The sequence below is a fragment of the Pezoporus wallicus genome, unplaced genomic scaffold (assembly GCF_028554395.1).
Source record: "Pezoporus wallicus isolate ANWC-B61680 ecotype Strahan unplaced genomic scaffold, APGP_CSIRO_Pwel_v1 scaffold_6362, whole genome shotgun sequence".
Taxonomy (NCBI): Eukaryota; Metazoa; Chordata; class Aves; order Psittaciformes; family Psittacidae; genus Pezoporus; species Pezoporus wallicus.
Genome location: NW_026637663.1, coordinates 6,247,888 through 6,263,546, shown reverse-complemented (window position 1 = coordinate 6,263,546; position 15,659 = coordinate 6,247,888). Strand labels below are relative to the sequence as shown.

Below are 15,659 nucleotides of genomic sequence, written 5' to 3'. Positions count from 1 at the left end.
ACTTTTTCCTAATACCATGCAATTTGTTTGCATCAAGTCATCATTCACAGACTGGAAAGTGACGCATATGCCAATAAATTTCCATTCGCTATCTCAAATTAAATAATTTTCAGCCTTTCAAAAGCAAAATTCAAGGGAGTTAAACCACTTGTCTAAGCTTCCAAAGTACAAAAAAGAAAGTGCAAACAACATGCTAGTTTCTCCTATTCCTGTCCCCACCACTACCACCTTCCAACTAGAATCTTTCTACTACTGGGGGAAGACAAATGCTAGCAGGCTTAGATATCTATGTTGGTCACAGTTAACATGAAAGGATCTGTTTAAGAAACACAGTGTCTTCAAATAATACTGTGTTGAACTTTTCCCAGAAGGAAAGTGCAGGAACACCAAAGAACTGAGGATGTTCTCAAATTGACACTCCTATTAACCCATTATAAATTTAGCCCTTACCTACTAGTGCTAAAAATATCAATTCTAGCAACAAATTAACAGGATGTCAAGTACAGAATTTAATAGAACATAATCAAAACTTACATAAACTGCAGGCCTGATATGAGTACTTACATTTCTAAACACCTCTCCCCACATAACACTTAGTAGCAATATATTTAGGAACAGCTACAAAAAAAAAAAAAGACCCAACTTATATGGTTCAGAAGCTGATGGTAAACATACTTTGGCTGGGGTGGGCAGGAAAGTGGTGTGGATACAGGCAAGGCTTCATGACTCAGTACTAACCTCCGCTGACGTGCACCTCATAAAGCGAGTATTTAGGGGATGACAACATTCGCATGTCTGGTCGAAACTTCTCTGCGAGAGTTTCTATCACATCTTGAGTTGTGGCAGTACTAGACACACGGATACATTTTGTTGCAAAATTTCCAGCTGCTTTGTCTTGGAAGTAGAATCTCATTACTCCATGAAACTCTAGATCCTGTAAAGAAATAAAAATACAAATCTGAGTGCTGGCTAACAGTAATAGCGTTCAGAGTCCTCCAGTAATTTATTAGTTATAAATATTTAATGAAAATATGAGACATTCAAATACCACGCTGATTTTCAAAATTTTGAGGGCAGTCGAATTTACTAACAAGGACACCAAGAACTTGGAAAGGGAAAAAAAAAAAAGATATTCTGTAAAAATAAATCAGGTACATTCGTGGAAATATTTTAAAACTTGGATCTCTAAATACGCCAATTTACAACTATTGTCAGGTTTAGCAAAGGAAAAAAACTTTTTTTTTTTTACCCAGAAACATGTCTTGACACTAGTCTCAATATATACTGTTACCCAGAGTAGGCCCCTATATTCCACATCTCTAAGAGCACAGGCTAAATATGCTCGAGGAACAGCAACATGTCTCAAAGAAAACAGCTGTCACAGAAGAAAAGCATCATCTTTCTCTCTTCTTTCCCCCCTGCATGAGCTACTCCTTCTTATGCTAGCATGCTGGTCTCAGAAACAGCCTGTTCAGGAACATACAGAACAGCCGGTTAGTCCTCGGTACAGCTCCCTCTGTATATTCTGGGAGAGAAGAAAAGCTCCAGTTTCAACACAAGGTGAAATGGAGGGAAGAAAGGGACTGCAACTGTTAACCAGCTGCAACATCAATCCATTCCAACTATTGTAAATTCACATCCTCAGATAAGTACTTTAGGGGTGAGAGCACCCTATTCTCCTCATTTCTTGTCTTTAATTATCTATTTCAACTTATTAATGAATTATCCATACGAGGACTTAACCCCTCTTATGCAGAAGGCTATCAAATGACTTCTGGAAATGCTACCCACCACAGCAAATTAGAACTTCCTTACTATGTGTTCTTGCTAACACCTTCAGTGACCTCCAAAAGGCGTAAGGCACAACTTTGTTTCACAAAGCTCTGTTGATCTTTCTACAATTTATTCTAATTACTATGTGCTCGTGGATTCTGTACACTGCTGTAGCTTCTAGTCTGCACAGACAACAGCCTGAGTAAAGGTTCTTTTAATACCTGCCTCACACTGCATTTATATCCAATTACTTGAAGGTGTCTAGCTAAATAAATCATTACATACCACTTAAGAATATTACTTCATCCCTCACTTTCTATGGAGTAATTGGACAAACACTACTTGGTTCTACCAATGCACTTCCATGTTGTTCAGCTGCTCTCTAAACTCTTACCAGATGCTGATTTGAGAGCATTCCTCTAATAAGTCACCCATTGAATGTTCCTGGCACAGCAACCTTTCCAAGATTTTTAGCAATGAACACATTACCTTCTGAAATTTTCTTTTATAAAGTGATCATCCTGTAGCCCTATGGCTTGTGGTAGCTTTACTACTACTAATGTGCTGAAAGGCAGTTATTATTAAAGACTTTCACAATTTAAAACTCAAATTTGTTTGTGCTATCTTGCACTTTTATATTCTGCTTGTCAGCTTTTACATCTTTACAGCTTTCCTCATTTGGATACTACTTCAGCTTTCTAATAACTATCTGCCTGATGTTCAGCCATGTCAGCTTCCTTTTGCACTTCCCTTGATATTCGGCATGCTTTTGCTCTGTACCTCCAGCATGGCATCTTAATTCTCAGCAGGTGGCAAGTACTTTGCCACTACTAGTTGCCTCTTTCAGCTCTAACAAGCTTCCCTAGTGTAGCTATGCTGTATTTCAAGTCAGGCTGGAAAAATCTCGTAGTTCTTGTAAGAAAAGTGAATCTAAGTACATTTCAATCTCTAGTACAGGTAACACTTTGAGCCACATCCCACACGCTCTTTTGGACCAATTAAAATGGTTGCCTCTTTTGTAAATACTCCTTAACCATAAATGCTTCCAATATAGCCACAGCTATTTTTATAAGCAACTTAAGGTTTTGACCCACTTGTTTGATGGTTGCAAAAAACGACGACACACAAGCTTTCTGCAGAAGTGTCATGAAGCACAATCATATCCCATTTATAACATTTATTTCCCTTTATACTTCACCAATACTATCTCAAGGTACTGCTGAAACAAGAATTAGGAGAGAACAATGAGCACTCTACAAATCTCTTTAAGGTGTTACACACTGTGAGAATTTCCATACACATATAAGGTTCTAGTTTATTTTTTTCTTCCTTTTAAGGAGAGGAGATTATTTTACTGAGGATACTCTCCATTAGCAATGCTTTTATGCCTATAGGTTTTAATTCTTCACAACAAAACTGCAGAGATTCAAGAGCAAGGGAGTGCAACACAGATCCATTCAGAGAAGATACAGAAGTATTAAATTATTTAAATACAAGTGTTTGGTGACATGGAAGTAACCACTTCACATTTCAAAAAATTAGGAAAGTAGGAGACTAGAAAAAGACACATCCCCCCCCCCTCTAGTCTTCATTATTATTATCATCATCATTATATATGATTTTTATGCATGTATATATAGCTCCAGTATATAGCTCCAGTTCAAGATACATTTAACTTCCTGGCCATGGCTTAGCAGACCAGTAACACACACACACACACACAGAGTCTGATGCCACCACTCACACTAAGACAATAAGGTAGGCGCCACTCAAGTTCCAAGTTATCTCCACTCTAACTGCATTAAAGTGCTCACTTTTCAGAGTCACTTCATTCCCAAACTCACTCCACTCTTACATATCTGTGTCAAGACTGCCATGTCAGTTCACGGCAGCTTGTATTATGGACTTGTTTCATGAGAATAGACTAAAGAATAAAAAACACTTGTCCTAAACCAAATAGATATACAAGTATCTGTTACTGCCAAACATGTACTTGTGAGTGGAGAAATCTATACAAAACATCTACAAACCTCTTAAAACCATCTTTCTCTAAAGATGAGAGCTGCCGTTTATAAATTACCAAAGAGAAGTTAAAATGTTTTTTGGATTCCAAAAGTGACTAATTACATAAGTGTATGTATTTAGTTCTTTCAGCTCCCCTAGGGAGTTGATACACATCACAGGCAATTTTAGCTTTCTCATCTAATCACATTTTTTATATTTCATGTATCTACTGTGCAAGTCTCTTGACTCCTTATGTAGGAATGTGAGGACACAGAACTGTCTTTGGCTACACAAGCACAATCAATGTTAACAATTTTTCAATTCTGATCATCTAGACTGCAAAATGTATTTTAAAGAAAACCTAGCAGAAGTCAGCTCTTTTTAGGTCTTTCAAATCGTAGGGCCATTTTTCTCAAATACAAAGCCTAAATGGTTTTTTATCCCTATAAGAAATTGGTTTTCAGAAGTGTTCCCTACTTAAAAGAAGGTTCCAACTTACATAGTAAAAAATTGCCAGTTAACCACTATTTATTGGTTTTACAAACAAAATTATGACACCTCTTCATCAGGCACAAAGCCCAGTGATTCAACTATTCAACTAGTTCATTACGACTTTCTACATAAAGTTCAAAACTAACAGATTAAATGTTCCAAAAGTGTGTCTGGGGAGGGGAGGAAGGGGGAATAAACACACATCAAAGCATCAAAACGGCACACTAGAAACAACACTTTGACAACACAAAAAGAATTCAAAATTCTATAGAATCTTGTGAAAAGCTTTGATGAAACACTCTTACAAAACATGTGGTTTCAAGCGCCATCACCCTCCTCTGACACTCCTCCTGATGACCTCAGACCATCATCAGCTGAAAGAGTACTACAAAAGCAGGAAGCAAACAAACTTTAATACATAATAGGGTCACGCAGATCACTTAAGCCACATTTAAAACTTAAAATGTGACATACAAGTTTTCAAATGGATCACCAAAGTTTTCCACAGAGCTTCAGCAGTGATTCCTGTTTCTCAAAATAGCTTGTTTGATCTTTAAAACTTGCTCCCAATTATTTACTATCAAGTAGGTATTCCTGCTTTAAAGCAGTAACCAGTAATAATCAAGATAATCACTCCTCTGAAGTTATGTTATACAGAACTGAAAATACATAAAAAAGAGAAGAGCATCTCCAGCTTCCATCTCCAACTATGGAGACTGGTTACATACATATACAAAAAGTGTTAATAGTTGTAGTTAATACTTTGGTTATTTGAAAATCCCCACAGAAAAACCAGCTCTCTTCCAACTGTCCCATGCTTTTTACACAAGAAAATCACAGTCAAGCAGGACTATGAAAAACAAGTGGAAAGCAATAAAAAGACTGTGCTGTAAGCAAGGTCTGGAAAAAGCCTGCAACATGACACAATGGGATTTGTAGCAGGCAAACCTGGACTTCCTGAAGAATCAGAGAGGCTTCTGCAAACAAAGCAGTTATATCCAGGAGCAGTAATCCATAGCCATGCTTACATACGAGAAAGGAAACCCCTCCTTTCAAGTGTCAGAGGAAGCAATGAGAGCATTATTCCTATGTGTAGGGCACAGCAATGAATGAGGAGATCAAGACCACTATTCCTACAAGCCAAGCAAAGAATACCCCTAGACTTTTAAACTACTATCCCACACACATCAATCATAAACCAATACATATTTCAATACTTAAGCATATTACACACTATTCATTTTGTGAACTATTCAATCTCTTGCACAGTAGAGAACATACAAGTTTCCCTTCAAAAAACCTCATCTGTAACCCCTCCAAGAGCCTATCTTTGATCTCTTTTAGCTGCATTGATAACACTGTTTGCCTTGCAAGCAGCATTCTGCATGACTGCATCTAGAAAATACCAAAGCCCAGTGCTAGGAATGTTACATCTTTCTTCCTGTGCCATTCAAATTCTACAGGCAAAATCTACAGAAGACTAAGTCCTAAACTAAGCTGCAATTATTATTCAGGTACACGTACTTGTTGCTCAGGAGTTTTGCTAATAAAATATAAATCACAATAAACCCAATTCACAGCGCAACACTTAGAATTATAGCAAATACATGTTGCTTCCAAATGAATTCAGGTAACAATAGTGATATAGCATAGATAGATATATAGATATAACAGTATTATCACTGCAGGATATTCTGAAAAATTCATCTAACATCTTTGTACCTGATCCTTTGTCAGCCTACAGGATAGAACGGAATTGCTTCCTTTGCCTCTTCAAAAGCTATAAATATGTAGCAAATTATGCAATTCTAATGAATAAAAAAACAAAAAAGATAAAAAAACAAAATTAAAAGATATAAATCATACAAGATCTAAGATTTTAAAAGCCTAAGCATATTAAATCACTAAGGGAGTAAACACTGCAATTACATCAGATTTGGGTTTCTAGAATACATTCTCAGCAATGAATTCTCAACCTGAAAGTAAAGAATAGACAGTACTTTTGTACACAGACTCTACAGCCAACTATTCAAAATGACTTCTGAATAATCTTTAAAGAAAAAAAATGTGTTAACTGTTATATCCTGTTTTACACATAGAGGAGAAAAGCAATGCTTTTGCTGAAGTACAGCTTTTCAGACACCTTCAAAAAGTGCAGCTTCAAGATTAACACAATGCCTTAAATGGCTCCAAGAGAAGTGAGGAAGAGCAATAGAGATGAAAAAAAACCAGCTCCTATAAAAATATTTTTCATCAGCTTTATTTCCTCTTCCAAACCTTTGACACCTGGATCAACAAAGACTTTCCACTACAGAATGACTCATTCCACCACAATTTACACACACAGTAATGTTCACAGAAGCAGGACCAACAGATGAGCTGTCAAGAGAGAATTATCAATAATCCACAACAAAAGGAGCATAACTAAATGAAATCCCTTCTATGTTCCTGAAGGGGACTGCACCGTAGGAACCAGGCCCACTACGACATCAAACAAAGCCTCAAGATCAAAACCCAAGAGGTACTACAAACATTTTCATTATATAAGTATAATGCAAAGTCAATACAAAACCCACTATGGTACATGACAAATGCTACACAAATAAAATCTTAAACTACAGCCAAAATTCATGTCTATAAACATAACTACCACATACTCTAAAAAAGGATTCTTTCATAAGTACAACTTGAATGCCCCTGTGAACCTTGAATTATCACTGATGTACATATTTCAATGATCAATAGCAAGACTGATTAATACAGTAAGTCAGGATGAAACAAACATTACAGTAATATTGAGTATTTTCCTGGTGAGTTACACCTCAATTCAAAAAATTAAGCTTCAGAACAGACCCATTTACACGAGGTAGATGAAGCAGTATATTCCCTGCCGACTTCAAAACAACAAAAAAATAAAATAAAGTTGTTTTCAGAATCCTATTTTTGCCAAAGCCACCAGACTCGGTCTGCAGCCATCACCCATGCTGCATTCTGAAAACACTTAAGTTTTCATCACCTTCTACAAAAGATGTTGTCATACAAGCAACATGAAGTGTCTTCAAGCAAGATTTATGACTCCAGAAGCAGCTACCATTACAAGAAAATCTGCCAAGGGTGATCCCCAAAAGCATTACAGGCTTAACCTTCTAAGTAAGTTTCAAACCTACAGTAAGCGATCTGCAACTCACAGCTACTGTCTGCCACCTGCAGGCTATTTTTTGTTAGGCTGCGCTAGACAGTCACTTTGCATTTTCTCTGGTTAATTGTGAAAGGTTATTATTGTTCTTACAAAATGATGTCTGCTACAATTAACTAAAAAACATATAAAACCAAAAATATTTTCAACAATGAGGACTACTAAGAGTTCTGCAACTATTTAATCATTTATAAACTAGACTGCTTTAATTCAAAATGCAATAAACACACCCATAGGTTAAATCATACCACCTTTTATAAACTTTATTGATGCTGGTGCAACTCGGCGACTCTCACAATACCATAATACTGAGGATCTGGTGATCATTGTCAATACACACTTTGAAAACATACCCCGAAAAATGCTTAAAAGATCATCATTTTATTACTAGGAACATGACAGGAAAAAAGAAAAAAAAAGTTCATTGACATACATTCAGTGTATCAAAATACCCTGATAGAGTCTCCAACAACAAAACAGAGATACATGCAGTGTTCAAATGTATCTGAAACTAAGTAAAAAGCCAGTCAAAACCTAAACAAATCCTCCTTTGAATTAGTCACGACATATTTAAAGGCAAGAGGAAAAATAATAAAAAGTCATGATCCTCAAGAATAGATCATTTCTAGTATTTACCAACAACCTGTCACTGCTGTGGAGCTAAGAGCCAAATATTTATGAGCAACTCCAGAAACTTAAGAGGGGAAGAATTAGAAGTACAGACAATCCACTATGGCATCTTTCAAGTATGTCTTAGAAAAAAAGCTGACGTAAATCAGAGCTCTCCGTATTATTTACTGTGTTAAAGACTGTTCCTTTTAAACAGTCTGATTTGGAGGAAGAGGAACAGTTTATTATATCCACATCAAACCAAAACACAGGAAAACTGTAAGAAGGAGAATGAAAACACTGTAAGTCTGATTTTTCACTGGCACTGCTACTTGTCAACAACCTGCAGAGCTGCAATCCTTGTATTTAAGCATCAATCAGGCCATAAAAAAGACTGCCCTTACTTTAACATTAGAAGTGTAGGCACTTCGAAGCAACAGAAACTCTAGCTGCTGCAGAAAGCCTTTCCTCATGCCGAGACACTCCCACCTCTTCCCTTATGCCAGACACCAGCATCCTGCAGTTGTACAGCAACATGAATCGGGTTAAATAACTCAGAAGGTGGGGATTTCTTCCCCTCCTCCACTCAATGTGGAGGAAACTGGCAATACTAACAGTTGGGAAAAACTGTCCTTCTTCTGGCACCTTGTATTAACTTGAAGGAACCATGAATGTGCAGTCTCTACCAACCTGGACTATTAGCATGTTTGCACTGACCAGCACATACCAGACCCTGCACAGAGATTTTACAGCATTATAAGCCAGCAAGCGCTTCTTTTTATTGTTTCAGGCTATGCTGGCCTAGCATACTGTGAAGTCTTTGCACAGGTCAGACAAGCACCAGACCAGAAGGGAGCAGAAATGTAGGAGCCTGGCAGAGGCTAATAGTTCCAGTGAGCTAATTGTGGCCTGCTACAGGAAGGGCAAATCTCAAACATTTAAGACTCATTCCACAAACACATCCAGAAGAGTAATCGTATTTTTTTAAAGTCACAAACTGAAGCTTAGAATACTGCAGTCTTAAGGGCATTTCCTTAACAGGTATACTACAAGAGCTGCTGGATACTGATGCTACACAGCAACTGCTCTACAATTAAAAAAAAAGAATAAATAAAAATCGAATTGTTTCCTCTGTGATACAACTTTGGTAGAGGAACTTATTAGGAATAATCCTAAAATCCACTAAAACCAGCAGAATGGTATAAAGAACAAGCATTGTTTCTTATAGCTGTCCTTCCCAAAACTGATCATAATTTTACTACAAGTGACACAAATCAAATTATTGCTAACATTTACCTCCTATGTGGATTCTATAGTATCCAGAAGTACACACACCACATAGTGCAAACTAAATCTCATGTCTTGTCTCTATATGACCACCTACTGTGGAAACTTCACATTCCTGCCATGGGCTGAAGGTTCAAACAACCAATAGGTCAGTCAAAACCCAAATTTAACAAGCTGGTACCAAGCTGGTACCCATCCATAGGCTTACACCAACCAACACACAGCAGCTTAGAAACCACTCTCACTTCATTTTTATTTGCTCTCAGTACCTGTGCACTACAAATACAGGACATAAACTCCCACTGCATGACAAAAAATGTGACAACAACATTCCTTTAAATAAACAGCTGTCTGGGCTAATTTCTCACAACTACTGCTGCATTTTTACCATTTCACTATCAGGTTTTAGTATGATGCAACAGGCCTTCAAAAGAAGCCATGAAGACAGGATCATTTTACATAATGCACCCAGGGGTCATGTCATATATTTATTTTTCTGCTCACACAGCCAGTAAAGACTGCTCCAAAGTCTACTCTGCAGTGATTAACTTGTGTTACGTTAGGTTCTTCCTCCAGCGGCATGAGCTGGAATCTGCACCATAGAGGGTTAAGACACCCAGCTACACTGACTGAACTAGAAAAACAAGGGTGCTATCTGATACTCTGCATGCAAGTGCTCTGGCAACCGGGCTAATTAGCCAGGAGTTTAAAGAAGGAATGCTAACAAGGCAACTAGGAAACAAGCACCTGATTCTCCTACAGGAGACAAACTGCAAGAGGAAACCTACTTGGGGGGGGGGGGAACAAAAAAAAAAAAACAACCCACAACTAACAAAAAATTTGAGACTTTAAACACCCAAAAACCCTGCAAAAAAAAAAAAAAAAAAAACAACCTCAAGGCCAAACAACAAAAAAGAAAAATCAAAATCCCGTACAACAGCAAAATGTTCTCAGACCCTTACCTTCACACAGAATCTATTCTTGACTAGACCCAGTTCCCAAATGTCCCACTACATCCTCTGAGAAATGGCAGGCTGACTTTAGAAACATTTTAAAAAGAGCAGAGTATTCACTTGTTTTCGAGAAGACCTTATTGTAGCTATGAAGATTAATATAGCCAAACAAAATGTACAGAGGATGCTATCGAGCAAAATGCAAAACAGGCAGGTTGACAAGGGAGGATTGTGCAGGTAAATCTGGGAGGGAAAGGGGTCCCTAGCAAAAGAAACCCCTCTCAATCCGAGTTCTCTTGTTTACACCACTGTCAGGAGCTCACTGCCAAACTGACATTGCTAAAGGTTTTTTGCAGGTCAAGAGCTTGCCAAATAGCAATGTGATAACATAGGAATTGCACCAGACTGTTGGCAGGTTCATTAACCTTATTACCAATTTTACTACCTCAGGAGACACTGATGTGCAACATTTAAATTAGTTCCAGTTGCACAATTACTGCTGCACTTTCTTGGAATTTGGTCTACAATCATTAAATTCATACATGCCAGGCTGTATTGATTGAAACCCAACATTTTGCCGGATTAGAGATTAGATTAGTCGATTAGATTAGTCAAGCAGGTTTGAAGGAATAATACCATTTCAAAATGTAGCCTAAACTACAATTTTGGTGTAACAAATGAACTATTACTGTTTCCCCTTCACACCTGAAATACTTACCTTCCCTTTTCCTTTTTAAGGAAAAAAAACAACTTCAGGCTATAAGGTCATTGATAACTACAGCATTAGAGCTCCAAAAAAGTTACCCCAAAACCCAAAATCTGGACTGTTGAATGAAATTCAGTGAGATCAGCTGTGTCGTAACTAAAGACGCACAACCACAATATGCATGTGCAGCTTTGCCTTGAGCACACACTCACAAGAAGACACCCTTTTTCTGAATGTGTGGTAGAAGTAACTAGAAGGATATGTGTTCAGAAAAAGGGTATGTGTTCACTACAGATATAAAGGTAGACAAATTTACACAGGAAAACACCAACGGAACTAGAAGCATCAAATGTAACCTTGCTGAACATTTAAAAGAAATACTAGGTCCATATTGAAATTTCCAGACAGGAGACACTGAATTTTGAAAAATTCTGTCACTCAAAAACTCCTCCAGGAATTATAATTTTGAATGACTTGTTTATTTTTTTATTTAAAGGAACCGGGTCATTTCTGATTTTATTTAAAGGAATTGGGTCATTTGTTTTTATTAATGCTGTTAGTGATCTTAATGCTGGTTGACAGGACTACCAAGGGCACAGATAGCTTGGAAAAAAACCTTTACATTAGTTGCAATACTTCGGTAAAATTTATTCGTTGATAGCCTTCTCTCTGCAAATCCTACTTAATCCTGTTTTATAATCTTTGGCAACAATTTCATCAAGCACTGTGCTTGATGAATGACATTCAGGTTCAGTTAGTTGCATTTAAAAGCAACTGCTGACAAGTTAAAAAAAGTCTTTCTCTGCAGTAACACCATCTAAGCATCTTCAGACCAATAGGGATTTTGCACCCACTGTTTTGTGAAGCTTTCTTTTGACTATTCTCAGACTACAAATTCCTCCATTCCAACACAAAAGCTAGTTCAAACGGATTTCTTACCGAGGTACTTGCACAACCAAAACTCTGCTTTAGTTCCAATTTTACTCCCTCAGCACTCTATTTGATTTTAAATTTTAAGCAGAAGATACCTTGTAGCTGTCAACATAACAATACACTTTAATTAGTGCATTTAATTAACAATACACTCCTGCTATGTTATACTTGAGCTAGCCCCCTTCTCATGAAGCAGCATTCTTTCTTCCAATTCCCTACTGGTTTCCTTTTTCCCTAGGGGGGGTCCACACTTGCTCCCATTTACAGCAGTGTCTATTTTGCCAGAGTGAAAACAAGTTCATTGGCTGAAAGGTCTTGCTCTGTAAACAGAGGTTCATTTAACAAGATCTCTGTACCTAAATGCTTTCTTCTTTTATGTATTCTCCATGTACCTATGATTAGAACAACACAGAATATAATACTCACATAGACCTAGAAGTAAATTCCCCAGAAGTCCCTAATTGCCAATTGCTGCAAGGTTATATCAGTAGGAAAGTTACTCCCTGAGTCCTGTTTGACCATAGCAGTGAGGGTAGAGTATGACATTAAGCTAATCCAACAGCAACTAGCAGTTAAATTTGAAGGGGCTTTCTCTTTCCCTACTTACCCTCCCCCCCCCCCAGCTACGTGTCATTTCAATTGCTTTAACACAAGCATTGAGGTGAACTCTTAATGAGCTAGTTCAGAGAGAAAAGCCCAAGGAAAATTAATCATAGTCCCCCAGCTTTCCTAACAACTTCACCATGGAGTCATGCAAAGCCCCAATGGCAACATAAAGGAGGGTATTAAAAGAAATGCTTAACTGAAGAAAGGGTGAGGGGAGCATTCTTGCTGCTAGAAAGCCATTTTACTAGCTTAAGCTATGAATATGAAATCTCATCCCCACAGTTTTTTCCCTTGTGTAGTTATTGGCACTCAAAATAAAACCAAGATCAACAGTTTACAGAAGTAAGGAATGTCCCTGCAGACCCAGAACCCCAACCAACCAGAGTATGTTAGAGGCTAGCTTTAACAGCATCCAGCACCAGTAAGCTGCTTATCCATGGGAACCTAAGCATTTTGTCATTCCTGTCTAAACATCTATTTCACTTGTCTAAGGCTGAACAAACAAAACATTATGAAAGTAATAGAGTATTTGAAACTCAGTATAAAAGGCCTAAGAAAGGCTATTAAAAATAGGCTTTATTTCAATTAATAAATCATTTAACAGAGGAAAACAGAAGTCACGTTTTTGTTTATAATACTACAGGACATGGCATCTAAGAGTAGCCTAAAAATAAATACTGCTTCCTATTCTTTCTACCAAAAGAAACCAAACAACAACTAAAGTTACCAAATACCAAGGTGACGTTATTTTCTACTGGAAGTAACATTTTCCCCAAAATGTCAGGAGTCACTGAATACATAGTACATTAGAGCTATAACCACCGTCTGCTAATACTAGCCTCTGAAACATTTTTCCATGTCCTGGGCATAAAAAGACAATGCTGACAAGGATTTGGTTAAAGTAGGAATAACATAAATGGTGGAGGAATTACTCAGTGGTCCCAAGAGACCTTCTGCAAAACACTGCATCAGATATCCTCTCAGATGTTGTCCACACACAAATACCAACAGTTTTACAATCCTGAGAGTCTCTGAAGTCTTGCAGAGGCCACAACAGCATCATTTCAACAAAACAATCCAGAAGAGGAAAGCAAGCAAATTAAAAGAAAACAAGATTTGAAGCAGTCATAATTAAGAAAGTCATTGCAGAGATGGGGTGGGTTAAACATGTTTTAAGACATGTTTACCTGCTAAAGGTAACACTTAATTGTGGCACCGAGCAGTCGTTAAAACAAGAAGCACTCGAAAACACCTCCTAACAGTAGAAAGCTACTCTCTTTCTACAATTGCAGGATTTCAGCCATGGCCGCTGTTATTTTCTCTTTCCCTCCTACTGCTTCAGAGTCTCTTATTCCATGCTCAACACAACAATGCAAATGCAACGACTGTGAGTAATCACTAACCCTATTCCCGATAGAGGAAACAGCAGTTGACCACTTGATTACATAGGAAGCTCCTCGTTTCCTTTGCAGTTCTCTTCATAATAGCATAAATCATGTAGAAGAGGTATCATATGGTACAAGCATAAAGGCCAATTTGCATCTTTTTATCAAGAGGAATTTGATTAGAAATCATCATTTCATTAATTGTTTCAAACAATGGAGCAAAGATATAGGTCCTAGGTTTGAGGTTTTTTTAAAAGCTTGAGTTATTATTTTATAATTGTCAATCCTGCTCTCTTAAATATTCTAGGCTCTAGCCTCTAATTAGATTAAGTGTTCTATGCAAGTCTGTTCATGCTTTATGAAAAACTACTTCGAAACAGCACCAAGGCAGGTTTTTTCCCCACTCATAAATAGTGATATTTCATTACATCTTTGAAATTATATAAAGCATCTTGAATTCCCATTTTGTTGTGATACCAGGTAAGATAAGAATGTGGCTACACTCTGAGTCATGATGAAGTGCTGAAAGGTAAGTATGAGACTGATTCGGTTAAGTGCTCAAAGTTTTAAGTAGCCAGAGTCACTTGCTCACTTGTTACTGAAGCATCAGAATAAATCTACTCCAACTAAACCAATACTGCCCCATCATTTCACAGTGGCTTGTTCTTTGCTTCAACAATGGGCTGCCAGCGGCTGCTTACAGAAGACTGAGGAAGTTTCAGAGGGCAGGTCGATCACATCACCAGTTATGAGACTGGGTGTGTGGAGTTGGGAGGAGATAGGAACAACATAAAGGCAACTGAAAAGCTGAGTGCTTAATCATAACATAAGCATCCTTCACATTACTGCTTTCTTCTCACCCTCCCTATCCACCCTAGTCTGGAATAATGCACTTAAAAATAAACAATACATTTCTGTATTTGTACATTGCTTAGACTAGGCGGCAGCTTCACTCCAGAATTGGGAGAGCAGACGGCTACAGATCTTCCAGAATACAACTCAATAGCTCCTTCGAGAGTTTGTTCGTTCAACATATTGTCATAACACAGGCAGTCTCCCTCCACCGCACACTGCTGCAGCTGTCTTCAGCTGAACAGCTTATATTTATGAAAAGAGTCTTCTGGAAAGGTATTTTTCTTGAGGAACTCCAGACTGTCATCTCTAACTTCTGGGACAAACCAGTCCTGACCTAATGACTTCTCAGAATGTGCACTAAACCTTTTTAGCCATGGGTTTTAAGTGGAAATCCAAGAACAATCATCTGGACCATGGGGTTATCAGATGCATCATAGAATCATAGAATAGTGAGGGCTGGAAAGGACCTTAAGATCAGGCGGTTCCAACCCTCCTGCCATGGGCAGGGACACCTCACACTAAACCATGTCACCCAAGGCTCTGTCCAACCTGGAACTGAACACCTCCAGGCATGGAGCATTCACAACTTCCTTGGGCAACCTATTCCAGTGTCTCACCACTCTCACAGTAAAGAACTTCTTCCTCATATCCAATCTAAACTTCCCCTGTTCAAGTTTTAACCCCTTACCCCTTGTCCTATCACTGCAGTCCCTAACAAACAGTCCCTCCCCAGCACCCCTATAGCCCCTCTTCAGATACTGGAAGGCTGCTGTGGTCAGATACTGCACTGATATTTCAGATACTATACGGTCTCCACGCAGCCTTCTGTTCTCCAGGCTGAACAGCCCCAACTTTCTCAG

The 15,659-nt window shown here is 38.0% G+C and overlaps 1 protein-coding gene across 5 annotated transcripts in view; it reads right to left on the bottom strand.

Moving 5' to 3' along the window:
- Positions 1 to 15,659, bottom strand: part of AFDN (afadin, adherens junction formation factor) — a 113,563-nt gene that overhangs the window by 78,735 nt on the left and 19,169 nt on the right. For all 5 annotated transcript variants that reach the window (XM_057406954.1, XM_057406951.1, XM_057406952.1 and 2 more), the window contains exon 2: positions 739 to 934. In XM_057406954.1, coding sequence (XP_057262937.1) covers positions 739 to 934 — 196 coding nt within the window. The remainder of the gene's footprint in view (positions 1 to 738; positions 935 to 15,659) is intronic.